This window comes from Phallusia mammillata, chromosome 3 (genome assembly GCF_965637545.1).
Source record: "Phallusia mammillata chromosome 3, kaPhaMamm4.hap1.1, whole genome shotgun sequence".
NCBI classification, from domain to species: Eukaryota; Metazoa; Chordata; class Ascidiacea; order Phlebobranchia; family Ascidiidae; genus Phallusia; species Phallusia mammillata.
Window position 1 is genome coordinate 29,882,065 of NC_137254.1, and position 16,944 is coordinate 29,899,008.

The 16,944-nt window shown below is 37.2% G+C and overlaps 2 protein-coding genes across 2 annotated transcripts in view; one reads left to right on the plus strand and one right to left on the minus strand.

Moving 5' to 3' along the window:
- The window catches only part of LOC145217449 (ceramide synthase 6-like), a 53,164-nt gene that overhangs the window by 29,614 nt on the left and 6,606 nt on the right, over window positions 1–16,944 (plus strand). Inside the window, exons 2-4 of the mRNA XM_080084717.1 lie at window positions 15,283–15,482; window positions 16,041–16,171; window positions 16,572–16,677. Coding sequence (XP_079940843.1) covers window positions 15,307–15,482; window positions 16,041–16,171; window positions 16,572–16,677 — 413 coding nt within the window. The 5' untranslated portion in view covers window positions 15,283–15,306. The remainder of the gene's footprint in view (window positions 1–15,282; window positions 15,483–16,040; window positions 16,172–16,571; window positions 16,678–16,944) is intronic.
- On the minus strand, window positions 748–10,668 carry LOC145218884 (uncharacterized). The gene is made up of 12 exons (XM_080086282.1): window positions 10,582–10,668; window positions 8,468–8,571; window positions 7,931–8,127; window positions 6,609–6,849; window positions 5,816–6,212; window positions 5,310–5,446; window positions 4,396–4,727; window positions 3,693–3,827; window positions 2,441–2,644; window positions 1,864–2,065; window positions 999–1,176; window positions 748–887 (listed from the first exon to the last, which is right to left on the minus strand). Exons 2-12 carry the CDS (start codon window positions 8,472–8,474, stop codon window positions 824–826), a joined length of 2,094 nt encoding a protein of 697 aa, XP_079942408.1. The 5' UTR covers window positions 8,475–8,571; window positions 10,582–10,668; the 3' UTR covers window positions 748–823.

Sequence of the window (16,944 nt, forward strand, 5' to 3'; positions counted from 1 at the left end):
TTTGTTTTTGTGAGCTGCGATATTTGCAAGACTTATTAACCAATTAAACCTTACGGTTTAAAGCAGTACCTGAGTACCACATAACCTTTTATCTGTTTCTTTTTCTTGCCTCACAAAATTTAATTTAATTTTTCTCGTTAAGTGCTGCCAGGCATAATATTTGTTTAAGTTAAGATGAACATACATTCATACTTGAATCAGCTTCAATAGACCTGGTGTACTATGATTTAATGTATACGTTGTACTAAACTCAATAACTACATAATTGGGTTAATACCTACATGTGTGCGGGTTTAAATAGTGTCATGTGTATGCATATAGGTATGGAACTGGGGTAGCAATAACCATATTGCATGGTACTAACTTCCGTATCCTGCATAAGCAACCAGTAAGAATCAAATATCAGGCGAACATGTTAATTTTGTGCACAGAAGTTAAATCCCACCCTTGTATACACAAATGTGTGTTCATATTATACCCCGTTTAGGTTCCTGTTATTTTGAACAAAGCCTATAAAAGTGTCAGTAGAGTGCTACGATCATTGGTATTCTGTGGGGTGACAAACGGTTGTGGTCCCCAAATTTCAATTTATGCATGTGTTTCAGACCAATAAAGAACCATAAATGTTTCCTGTCTAAAACCTTTTGAATAAGGTATTGGAATGCTTTTAATTTGATTGAGTTAAGCCACAATAACACAATAAGAAATTTTCTGAGCTCTTGTCTGATTTAAAAAAAATTACAGCCGTTTATCAATGAAACTTTTATTGTAACAATCGTCAAACTGAAACTCAACGCCTTGGTTGAAGAAATGACGTCACTGATTACGTCATGCTTCCACCGGTTTTGGCGAATTTCTTTGTCGCCTTTCGTTGTTGTCGTAGAAACCTACAAACACAATAAGTTATTATTACGTTATCATGTCTAAGGTATGTGACGTCACAATAGATCATTATTGCGTCATCGTGTCTAAGGTATGTGACGTCACTTCGTATTTACCTTGCGTCGTAGGAAACGTTCTCGATTTTGGGCTTTATTGACGTCACAATTAGATTCACTTGATCTGGATCGCTGCTGACGTAGCGGATGTGGCGTAACGACGGTGAACCGAGTTTGAGGAAAGCGATTAATGCTTGATACATCACTTCCGTTGCGACGTGGAAAGGATAACTTTCAACTGCAGCGTAAAAAAAGTTTAAGATAAGAAATATGCATTGCATATTTTGCATGACTGTCCAACACATAGTTTAATTTACATCGTATAATTTACACATAGTTAAATTTACATCGGTTTCCCAAAATTATTTTTCCCCAAAAACAAAATATTTTTTGGTATTTAAATGAAACACTTGCGGTCTCTTAAAACTACTTAGCGGTCACCCAAACCAAACCTTAAAAAAAACCTGCGCGTGAATAATATCATATTTCTTTGCAATTGATTTACTAATACATGCCCAGGAACATGTTTAAAAGAGACATTGTTTAAATCTATTGGTTTTGTGAACACATGCACAAGTTGAAAAATGACCAGAATCAGTCAACATAAAACTTAAGAATGCACAGTCAAAGATTTCTTGTTCAATTTATTGCTCTGTTTTGAGAGGGCCTGAAACTGGGCCAAAACCCTAAATAGTTTGAAAGCAAAGTCTGTTTTTACCCGAAAGTTTGTGAAATAAAATGCGTTAATGATGCCTAGTGTAAATTCAAGCCTGTTCTGCCAAACGTAAGCCGGAACCCGACCTGAAAAGCTTGGCCCGACTTACAATTATAACTTTGCTTGATTACTTAAATAACAGCGCTTGTGAAACTTCATTTCTTGTCTTTCTAAGAGCACAGATATCGCTGCATGTAAACTTTCTCTTACTTGTTTTTGTTGAACTTGAAATCCCTACTACAGGAAGTGCGATGCTCCTTGCTTGAAGGTCAACATTCGCGGTGTTGAAGATATTTTTGTAAGTGTTGTACAACTGCTTCCGGCATTTCTTGGTGTCGTTTGCGTGCCACTTTGGCGTCACCGCGTGGATGATGTGTCCGCTCGGCAAACCAACACTAGGTGTCACTATCACCTGTTAAAAGAAGTAAACAAACAGTTCTAAATACTCCAAGCAAGATGTCAAAAATCGTCCATTTTTTAAGCTCTAAATCAATTTTTCTGCAAATTAAAATCTGTTCACAATTCACCGTTTTAAAGATTCTAATAAGAAACAAACAAGCCAATATAATTTACTTGCTTCTTGTTTTTTGCATTCATTTGATTTGAGAATGACAAAAGTTACTATCGAAATATCATGTTCTATACAAGGAAAATCGCTTGTTTGTTTCTCGCCCAGTTCTGTTCATTGTTTAAAAAATGAATTGGAACACTGGTGTGAAGCAGTAAATACTAAATGGGGAACACTGATAAGAACCAGTAAAAACTGAATGGGAAACACTGTACTCGCCTTGCATTCGGGAACCGGTCCATGCATTGAAACGTGAAGTTTCGTCAACTTGGGAATTTCGAAAGCTCCGTGTTTCGCAACAGCCCACGCCAGTTCGCCTGTGACGTGTAACTGACTGTTTGTTTCGTTGACTATGACGTCACATTCCGTGTCCGTGACGTCACCCTCGTGAATTTCAATTTCGATCCCGGTGGGCGTGGTGGTCTGTAAATTTGATTTGGTGGTTGAAGCAAAAACATAGCTATAGAAAATGATTTGCAGTCAATATGTATTCCATGGCAAACTTGTTTTAAGAAAGGAATCTGTATGCGAAAGCTTATTTCAGTGGTTCTCAACCTTTATCGACAAATTCCTCACTTAATATTTAAAGACATTTTTTTCCTGCCCAATATACTACATAGTATATGCTACTAAACCATTCAAAGATCATGCAAAATTTAGTGTTTTATCAACTTTACAGGTCATATAACCAGAGATTAAATGTATATTTAAAATCCACTTGTACATATTTAAGTAAATTCCTCCCCTGAAGTTTTACAATTCATTTATTTGGGAGAAATTCCGCTTAGTTGGAACCCATGGTTAATTTTTTACTATAGTATTTGTCTTTTAGCGTCCTTGCAGATAGTTGTGTTACCATGGAAAACAAAGCTTTAAGGGGTAAATACTTAAGAGGAGTGGAAATGTTGTGACTATGTACGAGTTGGTTTAAAAGAGCGTGTTATGCGACCAAACATGTGCATTTGTTTGGGAGCGGAGATTCCTTGCTTCACCATAACATGCGTACGGTAAGAATACTGAATCATAGTTCGCCATCCCTGACCAAGGCTTCTGTCGAGGGTTCGAGTCCCACTGCAGGTTATTTTTAGGGGGAGACCACGTCATATTACACGGCTAATTCAAAAATCGCGTGATTTTCACTCTTTGCGACTGTACTGTATTATGATTATGCCATTCGTGACAGAGTTGTAAGACGGGCCTTTTCAGACAGATTTTGGCTTTTAGTTACGACTTTGTACAAGTTGGTTTAAAACAGCGTGTTGCGAGATCAAACATGTACATTTGTTTCTTATTGTTTCCAAACATGTCCTTATTTGTGAGAGAGTTGCTCGGTGTGCCTCAATTTTATTAACTTTGGACCTAATTCGGGCTTTTGTTTTTGCTTTTCAAATAGCTTAGGGCCAGGTTTCCGACGTACTTGTGCTCGGTTACATTTACAACTTTGATCTGTGAAAGCACTCTTTTTGCTTACCTCAAAGTAGACTTTGTGCATTTGTTTAAACTGGAAAGGACTTTTAAGTTTCGGGATCACTGAAGGTTTGGTTAGTTGGGTATAGGAACTTCCTCTGTGATTGGGAGACCGCCTGTACGTATCTTCCAGTGGAAGCTGTAAGATAAAGTAGGAAAAAGCTAGGACTGTATGAACTTTTCATAATAAAATCATCCGACGTTTCAATGTCTCATATCGGGGCTGCTTAATCAGTATATAATGTCACCTACCCAACGCAGCCGTTCATATAACATCAAAAGGGTATAAAATATGCCTGGCAATTAACAACACCATATTCTAGGACTGAAGTTTTACCAAGTACAGAACTGTATGAGTTGCTTACCTCGGGTGAATTGTTTGTAATTGCCTGTTAAGCAAAAAGGAAAGCTTAAAAAACAAAATTGTCGTTTACAGAAACCTCCAAAATTTCGTTTTTTGGCATAATTGTACATTTTTTTGATTAACCAGTTGGATAAAAGTTTCTACAAACTTACCCTGCGTCTATAAATAATTCATACGATTCTTTTTGTTGGGAAAACTTTAGCCTACAGTCCTAGAATAAAGTGTTGTTGCCAGACATATCTCATACTCTTTTGGTGTTATATAAACGACCCCACTCTGGTCATCTTCAAGTAGTCCATTGTACGGTAATTCCCTTAAGTTATTTTTCACCCTAGAAACTTACCCTCAGTGGTCCCGTGTTTGGTCGCATCGGCGGCGATTCCACTTTTAACCGCGCGACGTCATCACCTATGACGAAACGCGGTCGCGCTTCCATTGTTGCGTAACTATTGTCGTTTCTGTAGATCGAGTGCGGGGTCCTGCGTTGCATGTAAGGTGAACCCCCAGTACTTGTGACTTCATATTTTGATTCGAAAAGCGGGTTAGGGGACCTCAACGTGGGAGTGCGGCGCAGGGTATGCCTCTGACCCGGCTGGGTGTACATGAGGGGGTCGAGATGGGCCGTAGGGGGAAGTACCGGGGGTCGTTTCGAGAAATGCGGCTCCTTGTGGTAATCTGTACACAAGAAGTTGCAAGTTACAAAATTGGTCACGAATTTTGGAAAATAAGAAAAAAATTCTTTCTAAAACAAGATGTCTGATACACAAGACACGGACTTGAATAGTAACTTTAATTATATTTTCACTGATGATGACAATTGTTTTTGTCGAAACGTATGCTTAATAATTGAATACGTTTTATTCTACATCGCTGGCAATTTGATTTTTGTTAAAGGATGTCTGGTGTTTGGTGGTGACCAAAATATAGGCCTACAAATAGTTTACATTTAAAATCATATCTGACAGAAACAGCAAAGAAGATGGTAAAGTTGTTTTATGTTATTACTGTTTTCCTTTTTTCAAATGGCGAAGTTATCAGTTTTTGAACGAAAGTGGTCTCATTTAACTTTGCGTAAATGTTCACGCCAACCTTCCCTATTATCTACGCTGCTGCAAATATTTGTAGCAAAGCTTCAACCCGTGGCACAGGTGGCTTACGACTTAATTACTACTCATATTTAATTGATGGCGAGGCCAAGATGGGACGCTTAACCCTTGACCTTATGGCAAAGCAGCTGCTCTGTATTGTTTTTCTTACTTGTGGCGTAATGCTTCCTCGGATTGACGTCATAAGACCGGAAGTATGCTTGTGACGTATCAATGGCACTTCCGTAACCGGATGAACTGTTCGTCGACACTGTTTCGTCAGCTGATTCTCGTCTTGGGGACGGCAACCTGTTAAACGATTGGTTTAACTACTTAATTTTTTCTGATTAGGTCGTTTTAAGACAAAGATTAATTTATCATTCTCTCCATGATGATAACGCAAGTTAATGGCAGTGCAACAATATTATTGTAGTTTTCTACTGCCTACAAACTGTGATTACTAAACGAAAGGCAATTAATGTAATTTAAGTATGGTGTGAAACCGTCGTGTTTAATTTCTTGCAGCATTTGTTTCTTTTGACCTAATTACGACAACTTATTTTTAAGATATGACACATGGTTACTGTTTCAAATGCACACTCGGGAAAGCTAGTGCTGCTTTCAGAACGAGATATTGTTTAGTCAATTAATATCACCATAAAAACATCCTTCTCGCACCTTGAATGTCCATAGATCCCTGATGTGTCATAATCCTTAGTTCTTGTGTCATAATGTCTATTGTCATGAGGTATTGGTGCGTCACTATAGTGTTTGTAGTTGAGTCTTGGCGTGAAGCTTCTTGAACTCTGTGAAACATCCGGCCAACTGTCCTCCGAATAAAACGGATTTCCGCGATTGCTCGGTAAAGTTCCGTAAGCGAGTTCGGACATTTTCGGATTTCTTCGAGCGATTGTTTCCGATCTTCGGGATGCTGTTGATTTTTCTTTTGTTCTTCTCCTTTCTAAAGTTCCACTAGGTGTCACGTCAGTGCACAAAGCGCTTAGAAATGTTCTTTTCGAATCGTCGATCTCGTCAACAGAACAGTAAATCACCAATTTCCGATCTTTTCCGACCTCTGAAAGAAGGAATCAAAATTAAAAACTGCAGCGAATTAAAGTAAATGTTGGGATTCATTTCGAAATTGTACCAATTGTTCATTTACATGCAATTTAGGTTTAGGTATAAATTTCACCATTTATAGGTGAAATTTATAGCCTGTATCAGCAATTTAGGTACACTACTCACGGTTTTAAATAATCTGAAAAATCAGAGCTAGTATATTTGTGTAAAACATAACGACGTTTCGACAAGTGCTATTGTCATCATCAAGTCATAATAATTAAAAGCGACAGAACGCAATGCAACTAGGTGACCGCAAAAAGGTAAAAAAGGGCGACACGAAGTAAAAGATAAAAGCAATTCAACGGTGATGAAATAAAACACTTATTTTATTTTCTGCCTTCCTCCTTACCTTTGACCATGACTTTGGGATGGAACTTTTTGACCTCGTACGTGGCCCGATGGAACTGGTGAAGCGTAACGTTGGTCACGTGTTTACTCAGCGGAACCGCCACCAACGTGGATATGACGTCATAATAGAAATCTAGAAAACGTTGAGCCGCGTGCGTCAGCAGCTCCCGATCTGATCGCGAGGTGGCGCAAAAGATAACGGAATTGTCAATTCCCGACCATGAGATCGTGACGTGATACGTCTGATAAAAAAATTAAGGAAAGTTTAAGTAAAAATTCGCCACATAAAAAGTACACAGATACTGAACGTTTTGTCCACGAGGTTGCATAATAAACCAGGTAACCGGTGTGCACACCATGGCGAGCGCCATGACGCTTAGCAAAATACTCTTTTTTTTAAAGAATATGTAATTATGCTGACGTTTTGTCCACCAGGTTGCATATTTAATAAAGTTATCGTTCAGCTGGGGTGAGGCTAAATAAAATACTGTTTTTTTAAGGAACTTTTAATTTCGATAGGGCATCAATAAAGTGAGGAAAACTCGTTGTGGACGCAGAAACTATGGGACTGATTTTTTGCTTCTTCGAAGTCATACTTTCGTCTCGCTTTGTTACAGATGTATCTATTTCCTTTTTCAGAGCATCGCCTGCTCAACCCTATTACTAATTCATTTCTCCAACGCGCGGGTTTGTTTACGTTTTGTGGCGTTTGTTTGTGGTTCCAACACATTTGACACTTCCAGCTAATTGGCATTGCAGCAATTTTCGCAACAACGCTGACGAATTTGTTTACACGCACGGAAATTTGTTATGACAGGTGGCACTAGTCACTTGAATATACTGGACACATGCAGAGGTGTTGGTGCTATTAAATATATTTCTATATATATCATTTCCACATTTCTTTCCAGTTTGGTTCCAAATTGAAGGGTCCAATTTCAAACTGGCTACATCCCCCTCTCATGGGGCCTGTGTCCAGTGGTGGGATTCAGCCGGTTCGCAACGGTTGTATAGAACCGTCTCACGAAATTTTATGAGATTAGCGAACCGGTTAGCATTACTGGTTACTGTCAATGGACTTTTTGTAACAGAACCGGCTGAAAAGTATGACTTTTGTGATAGAACCGGCTGACAAAAAATGTAAATCCCATCACTGCATGTGTCTGAATATAGAAGTATCTTTCCAACAATGAATCTTAACTGATGTGAACATTTGTTTCGCCAAAATGGCATTGCAGCTTTCCTTTTTCAAATAAATGACTTCCCGCAAGTTCTGTCTCGTTTCAAAAGCATTCTCTCTCTATCTCTTGTATACATTCTTACCTGTTGAATTTCGGCGAATTCCTCGTAATGACAATACAGGATATAAGCCATGACGTCACTTTCCACTTTGATACGTAACAATCCGTCTCGGGCCGACTCTATGACAACCACTGATGGGGCATTCCCCCGCTTGATAGGGGGTAGTGGAGGTGGTGGTGGAGGAAAAGGGGGGCTGCTGGTGTCACTTCGATTCGAATCTGTCAATCAACGTTAAACTCAAGTCAAAATATCATTACAGTATACAGCTGTGGTTCTCTAGCCGTGGTACGCAGTCGTGGGTCTCATTTTTTTTGTCAGTCGGTTCTATCACAGAAGTCATATTTTTCAGCCGGTTCTGTTACAGTAAATCCGTTGACAGTAACCGGTAATGCTAACCGGTTCTCTGATCTCATAAAATTTCGTGAGACGGTTCTATACAACCGTTGCGAACCGGCTGAATCCCACCGCTGATGGTACGCGCATCACTCAGGTTTTTGTTTCTAAAGTGACATTTCGGTTTTTAGTTCAATTGGAAAGGTTGAAATTGCATAAACTTACAATTCATGTTGTTGCACTCAGCTTAACGTTGGTTGGAATGTTTTGTTGTGAAGTTTGTAGACATTTCCTTCCAGCAGATCTTTTTACAGTCATTTTATTTTACGCTGTAAAATGTAACAACATCAATTTGTAGATTTACAAATATTTGAAGAAAAAAGTTTTACTCGATTTCATAGCTGTCAGAAAGTATAGGTAATGTGTCTAATGAATATATTTTGCTACAAACGCTTTAACAATCGCTCATATTGTCAACTATACACAAGTTATAGGCAGGCGATTTTAAGCAACTTTTCAAGTTGTATATTTTAATGCCTTTTCTAATTTTAATCCCTTTTATTGCTCTCTAGTCACTGAAGATGCTTTCTAGCGAAATTAATTTGTTTTTACAACACTGTCAACACAGATTTCAGCCTGGAAATAAACATTTCCCGAACTTGTGTATATTGTATTATATTTTTTCTTGTCTACATTGACTCAGTTTAACTGCAAACTTTAAATCAATGTCGTATGTCATTAGGTGATGAATGACATTCATAAGTTTAAACCTTGCTAATTTTTAAGTCCATGTTTTCCTCGGTCTATCTGCACTTGTTCTATTTGGATAACACCGAAATCATCACACAACGCAAAAGACTACAACAGTTGTTTCAGGTTGATACAAAACAAAAGAGTAAATGCAGTGAGCGGTATCTATCCTTCTGACAGGCAATTCACTCTGAGACCGCCGCTGTTTTGTCAAAATTAAACGCTGAATATGGAAAACGTGTCATATAAAATATAGGTGAAAACTCAAATCAGCTGTTGTAATAAACTGGCTATTTAATATGGTGAGAGATAATCTCTGCTCATGCGATATAATTACGACCTTTAGAGTGACGTTACTGGTTTCTATGCTCTGGGCTTGCAGATTTGCTCGCCGTTAATTATTCAGTGTTTTGTCCTATCCGTCAAAATGAGCAAGACACAACCATGACGCCATTTAACAAACACATGCCCAACTGTCCCGCTGTCTGTTTTGTTTCAATCAGCTTTATTCGACATTGTTGAAATTAGTACTAAAAATCTATCACTCTCGGAATAACACACTGTAGAAATTGCGCGAAAACCAATAACAAAACTATGTGCACTGAAACTAAGGCTTTTCCATCTTTTTTGCCCCGCTGTGTTGTACAATACATATTTTTGTGCTTTAAACAAAGACGCTAATTGTTCACTAACCTAATTTGATCTAAAAATGTGTAAAAATGTGGCATGAATAATTTGTCTACCGCCCCCTAATTTTACAAACGCTCTCAAACGGGCGCTGAGGTTCTGGTACAGAAACCCTGACGATAGTTACCCAAAACCTGATGTATCTAACCAACGTCGTATATAACAAACTCATGATCTGAACAGACACATACATATATATTTCTATGTATATAACAACATAAAATATAATAACATACATAAAAATGTTGCATGAATAATATGCCTGCAGCCTCCTAATTTTACCACCCAATTGTTGCTAAGGTTCTGGTATAGAAACCCTGACGATAGTTACCTACAGCCTGTTATATCTAAACAAATTTGTAAATATCAAACTTTTTACTCATGTAGCTCGTATTTGGGACACCAACATTGCTGCATGTTCCACAAAAATATCTTTTCAAGCTCAGCTTTTCCCGATTGTGCTTCCTCTAAGCCTTTTTCTGCTTTATCTTTTAATCTTGACTTAAAATCCACTTAAAAATCATTGAAAGATTTTATCTACCAGCGCTCGACCGAACCAGCTTCGTTACTTTGTATTACAGAGAGGTGTGAAGAACACTGATGCCTGCACTGATAACCTGTTGGCGTTTGAAAAAAACGTTAAATAATTAAATATTTTCTGTTTCGTTCCTGTGTCTGTTTGTTTCGCTACCAAACCGGTAACTGATAGTTTCCAACGCTTGCTGCTGGCATGAACATTTCACTTCTGCCATGTTTTATTTATTCTTACTACAACTAACTTTCTAACTTTTCAACATGCAGCATTGTTTGAAAGCCATAGTCCATTTAAAATAAGAGTCCGTCTTGAAGTTCTGGCCCTAATTCACTTGGATAACATTCAAAGACATCCAATCAAAACTTACCAAACATTTGCTGAAAACTTGTCTCAAGATATGGTAACCATAGCAACCCACGAATACATATGGGGTATCTTTTTTACCACTTTCCAAGTGAAAGCACCAATTTCACTTCGACGTTATTTGTCATACAAATTCAATTTATTGGAACGTACAAGTCCAAAAATAGTCAACCTTACTATCGTGTGGAAAAACACAACACATATCTTGGGCTAACGAAAGTGCAAATAATCGCATAGTGAAACACACTCTTATCGCGCAACAAAGCGTGGGTAATATGACGTCCGCAATACTTCTATTGTTCGGTCATAAATAAACAGAGGTTTGTTAACCGCGACTGGTGACAGAGCTATTATTACGCCACAATTGAATCGCATACATCGGAATGGCGACTCTTGAGTAACTCCTAACCCAAACGTCAACAAGAGAATATTGTGCTGTATCAGATAAATGAAATCTGGCTTATTGCGGCCTGCTGTGTGATTGTAAATTAAACTTATCATAACATTGAGTTCATTCACCTGTCCATTGTGCTATGTTGACTTTGGTCAGCATGCGTCACGATATTTTTCTCAGCTTTAAGTTTCAATATGTTTTCTGATATGTCTTGAATTAACACATACAGTTTTTCTACAGCACTTTTATGAAATCCTCAGTTGAAGCACTATTTTATCACTGTGCCAGTAAATATATCGTTTTTATGCCAAGTATTCATAAACGTATCCATTCTTTTAATTTTTATGATATCACTTACAGTTGTGCGTGAATTTTATTATGGGTGTATTTTTACGGAACTCGATAGACGAGACACAAAATTTTCGTATAACACACAACGAAACTTATAGAGCAGTGATCGGCAACCGCCGGTACCGGTCCGCGAGCAGTTTGTTACCGGGCCGTATAATTTTTCAGGTTAAATGCTATGAAACATTTTGCCTATGTATCCCGGGGATGATAAACTAGTTTAAGGGTTTTTATTGCTAAATATTTGTAGTCTTTTAAAGACCGGTCCGCGATAAAGTTTTCCTTTCAAAAACGGTCCGCAGTGCAAAAAAGGTTGCCGACCCCTGTTATAGACCATCCGTTGCAAAGGATGACGGGTTGTTTAATTTGACAAGTTTTAGTAAAACTACTTTAATTTTTACTCGACTATGATTACAAAAGTGCGAAGGGCGCTTTCGGTCTCCCAATACGTACTACGGGCGCCGGTAGAAAATTTGGCTGTTTTGGCTATGGGGTTTTGAGGCAGAATTTTAACACATACTTACATAGATGGTATACATAGGCATAAATTATATACAGCACAATTGCCCAAAAGCGTAAAAAGGTTAAGAACCACTGTTTCAGAGAGTTGTTCTTACTCTTGGTGCAAGATATTTTCGTGTCAAATTAAACGTTTGGTTTAAAAACTCCTGGCCCAAACAAGACGCAACAGTTTAAGAATGAAACTCTCACTGCACATGCACGCTACTTTGCGATAAGTTAAAGTTATCCCAGTGCGCCGCTAGGTTGCGCGGTTGTTAACAGTGGGAAAGCATTACCTCACTGCAAACATGTAAATCCATTGTAACTTATTAATTAAGTCATTCGGTGCTAAACCTGTTGGTAGGAGTACAAAGGTTCATCTTTTAAAGTGTGTGCTTTCGCAGTTACTTCTATTGACTTAGCAGTTTAAGTTTTACGTAATTTAGAGTTTGCAAACCGATCTATACAACGACCTGCAGGCTCTCATCAAATACGGATTTTCGATGTCTGGGAGACTACAAGTAATTATAAAGCAGATTATCATGTGTTTAATTTCGCTTTTCTGTTTGGAAACGCTACTGTGATAATCAAGACTGACCCATATTGACTAGACAGTAATCAGATTAAAAAGAAAATCCGTATTTAAAATGCTACAAAAGGAACACATAGACATACAAGTTAAGCATTTATGCAGCTGCGTGATGGAAGCATGTACTATAAACATTTATGTTTCTCTGGACTTATTAGAAGCTTACTAATTTATTTGAATGTTATTAGTGGTCACATGGCTCACAAAATGTAAAAAAAGGACTTTAGCTCACTTAGTAAAAGAAGCATACATAATTATATTAAGACAATTATTAATGCGGAAATAGCTGCGCAATGTTAGAGCAGAAAAAGCGCTTTAAATATGAAGGAAGCAATCAAGTTGGTTTGGTGCTGCAGCTTTACATTGTCATTACAAATTTGCGCCATTGTGGTAGGATTTTGCAATCCTTCAAACTAGACTTTGCCTTATTGGGTTTAGTTTCGTGGTGTAAGCTATCAATGAATAAATTAGCTGTTCCGTCGTAACCTTTGGAACCTATCGTGCGACTGTATCAGTGAAGGATGGAACTTATAATTTCTCAGTGCAAAGCAGCTTAAAGTTTGAGTTTCAAATGACAAGTGAATCTTGCTCAGAAGTGGAAACGGTGACTGTGTCGCTTAGATTTCACTTTCAGTTCGTTACTCAGTCAGTGTAGTGTTACAATTGGCGCTAAGGGAGCTATACGGCAGGAAACGGCGGATAAGCATTAAAACAAACTATGCGGAGAGAAAATATAGCTTTAGGTAGTTCAGAGCAAAGAGATTTTTAACCCTTTTTGTCGTCTAAATGTAAGCATTTTTTAAGCAAAATTTTGATTGGGTATAAGTATCAACTAATTTTTAGCTCTTCCAGTAGTTTTATTGTAATATTCCGACGTTTCGATGCCCATATGGGTAAAAGTACCTTCGTGAACGAATGATAGGGCGTTTATTGTCACTATCACCAAGTAGCTATACGCACAGCGCCTTTTCCCGCGTTAAACGGTTACAACTTTTTGTTTATGTTGCTTGCTTTCGACAACACGCTCTACTTACTATGTTTGAGACTTTCAGGCCAGCGTGTTAGGCTCTGTAGTATGTAGCCCGTGGTGACGATTTTCTGCTTGAATTGACGCAAATACTGGGACCGGCAGTGGAAGAGCTGACAATACTTGATAGTACTATCACGCCGAGTCACAGGAAGCAGGTTCCTCAATTAGCAACCAAACAACGTTGACGTTAGGATGGCGAGTTATTGAAGTTAGCGGAAAACCTGTTTTATGTGATGTAGGGAAATAAATACCTAAATAATATCAATGTTACACTACTACAATATCAAAATTTATGCTGTTGGTGTCAGGAGGAAATGTGTTTGTAAGTTACGTGTGATTTATATTAATCCGATGCCTTGTCTGAAATTAAAATAGGTAGTAACGATTTGTCCTAATTGAAACTTTTATATTTGGTTCGTACTTGCTAGAAGAAGATAGCGGCCTACTTTGACTTTAATGTCGCAGCTGGCAAGCAATTTTAATGTTCATTCACACTGCCAGAATCAGAACTCCGGCCTTGAACGTCTATTTGCACAAACTCCGTCTGTAAATAAGAAACAATTTAGGCCTTTGTAGGCTAGGCTACTCTGGAGTGGACCGAGAGCTATAAGGTGTAATTAATAAGACGGTAACGAAACACTACAAAACGCCGTTGTGTTTAAGGGACTGTGTGCATATCTAGCATTCATGTTAAGTATTTGCACTTATAAAAACTCTCCTAATGCTCTATCGTTATTGACATGCCCGTGTTTAATTTGTACCCTATTAGTCACGTGTTCAAATCGTCAGACGAAATCGTCTAAGTATTTGCACTTATAAAAGCTCTCCTTTTACGCTATCATTATTGACATATCCGTGTTTAAGGGGCGAAACACAACAAAACGCTGTGTTTAAGGGGCTGTCAGCATATCTAGCATTCATGTTAAGTATTTGCACTTATAAAAACTCTCCTAATGCCCTATCGTTATTGACATGTCCGTGTTTAATTTGTACCCTATTAGTCACGTGTTCAAATCGTCAGACGCATTACGTAACCCGAGATCTTGAAGCGAGAAGAAATGCAAACAAATGACTTCATGCCCGGAGACACAGCGCCAGCAGCGATATATGAGCACGAAGTTCTTACTCAGCAAAATTTGGCTAAACTGCATTGCAAGCTGTAGCTGTTTACTGTCATTTGACCTGTGGTTAGCAGGACTTTGAACTTTTTTTTGTTTGATTTTGATGATTTTGTTTACGAGTTTTTTAAAACGTGAATAGCCAGTGGTGAAAGTTGCAGGTTGTTTGCATATAAACCGGTGTGGGATTTCCCTAATTCCCTAGGTCAGATTTAGTGAAATTTTGTTTACTCTTTTCTTAGCTTGGTTTTCGGCAGAATGCATTGTTTCATGGATTTCACCAACTGAGCACAGTTATTTTGTCTTTATGTATCAATTTTTTAATTACAAAAACTTGGTTGGTTTCACAAGTCAGTTTTTTTTATTGTTTTTTTTTTCTCATTTGGCAGTGAACAGAACTTATATATTTAGTTTACCTTTAGCGTCAGTAGCAAAGTCGAATAACAGATGCTTACACTTTTAGGCCTGTGGCACATTATCAAGCCCTGTACTTAAATCGACATATTCACAAGATAAAATGACTAGAAGTTAGTTAAAGTAGCTAGTTTTTTAGTGAGACTGCCACAAATTAGGATCAAAATCAGGTTATAGCATTGTCATGCAAATTTGAGTTGTCCTCTACACCAAGCATTGAGTGGTGCTTTTTAATTGCAGCTACACCTACATCAGACTCTACTGGATTATTTTGTGCCTGCTACATGTTTATTAATCTTTATGTGTTTCAGGGGTTAAATAAACTGTGTTAAACCATGGCTGGTACAGGATTTTCCCAGTGGTTCTGGAATGAGCGTTTTTGGTTGCCTCACAACACAACATGGGCTGATTTGCGAAACACTGATGAAGCCTCCTTTCCTCAAGCATCCGATTTGGTTATGATTTTTCCTTATTCGATTGTGCTGTACATCATACGAATATTCATCGAAAGGTATGAATTTTTTGTGTATAAAAAATTATGTTTGTATAATCTTTATAAAATGTATTGATGTAGATTTGTGTGATAGGATTCTAAAATGTGATGTGTATTAGAGCTTAACGTAAATTGTTAATGGAAAAAAATGTTTAATATTATGTATGCTAAATATTTAATGGTATATATTTGACAATGTATAAAACTGTGTGGGTTTTATCTTTGTATATTATACATGTGTAGATTTTTCTTGTGTTTTTTTCTTGTGTTTTTGCATGGAAATGTATAAAATGTGTTCGGTATTTTGGCTTGTATGATCAGTGCAAAATTTAGTGAAACATGTTTAAAATTAGTAATGCTATGAATTTAATGGTATGAATTTGGTTATCGGAAAAACTATGTGTGTAATATCTTTATTAAACAAACACATGTAGATTTGTGTAGGTTTTTGCACCGAAATTTAGAATTTGTGTTCGCAATTTAGGCTTGTATAAATAAATCTGTGTGAATTTTTAGTTGAAAATCATAAACTATAGGTTTGCTATAAACCTTAATCTAAAATGTGATTGTTACCAGGTTGTTTGCAAGGCCGTTAGGAAGAAAACTGAATATTTCAGATGTGCCAAATCGACCACCATCATCTAACGTCGTTTTAGAAAAGGTTTTTAAAACAATTACGAAAAACCCACAAGGAGAAAGGCTTCAAGGTAAATGTTCTGTTTTGAATTATTTACTTTAAACTCAAGTTGTTTGCAAAGTAAAACAGTTCACATTTTGCATAGAGAATTTATTTCAAAATAAAATAGATATTTACATCCAAATTTAAACACAATACTGCATTTCAGAAAAGTTATAAAGTAGCAATACAACTAGTCTACCAAGTATTTCATAAAGCAAAGTGTAGCCTTTCATTACAATCGTAATGTTGGTAGCAAACCTACAGACACTTAATATGATATAATTTTTTTGTTGAAACTAGCCTACCAAGTATTTCTTTCAATAAGGTATAGGTAAACTAAATATTTGCTTTCATTTTTATGCCAATATTTTGTGCAGTAAAAAATTTGACATTAAACCTTCATAAAACTTTAAGTAAATATTACCTAGGTCTGTGTAAACAACTTGACTGGAGTGAAAGGCAAGTTCAAAGATGGTTTAGAAGAAAAAGAGACATTGACAGACCATCGAAACTAGTCAAGTTTTCAGAGACTGTGTAAGTATTGTTACTTAATCCTGAGTAGCAAGAAGTCTTGAATGTGTCAATTAGATTGTAGAGATATTGCATATCTTTTAATCTGGCCTTTTTATTATCCATTTGTTAAGTAGGGCAATCCTATTATAGTGTAATTGATTTTCTACTATCTCCTTACAATGTGACTGGTTTATTGTCTCACTTGGACAATGGGTTGTAATTAGATCCGATCTATTATTAGATTGTTCTACTGGGTCCACTTTTACATGTGGTCGTATATTTTTTATG

What these genes read in the sequence shown, in the direction of transcription:
- LOC145218884 (XM_080086282.1), bottom strand. An exon ending in TCCCAAAGTCATGGTCAAAG is followed by an intron (nt 6,213 to 6,608) that starts GTAAGGAGGAAG and finishes TCCTTCTTTCAG; the next exon opens with AGGTCGGAAAAGATCGGAAA. An exon ending in CAAACACGGGACCACTGAGG is followed by an intron (nt 3,828 to 4,395) that starts GTAAGTTTCTAG and finishes TTTATCTTACAG; the next exon opens with CTTCCACTGGAAGATACGTA.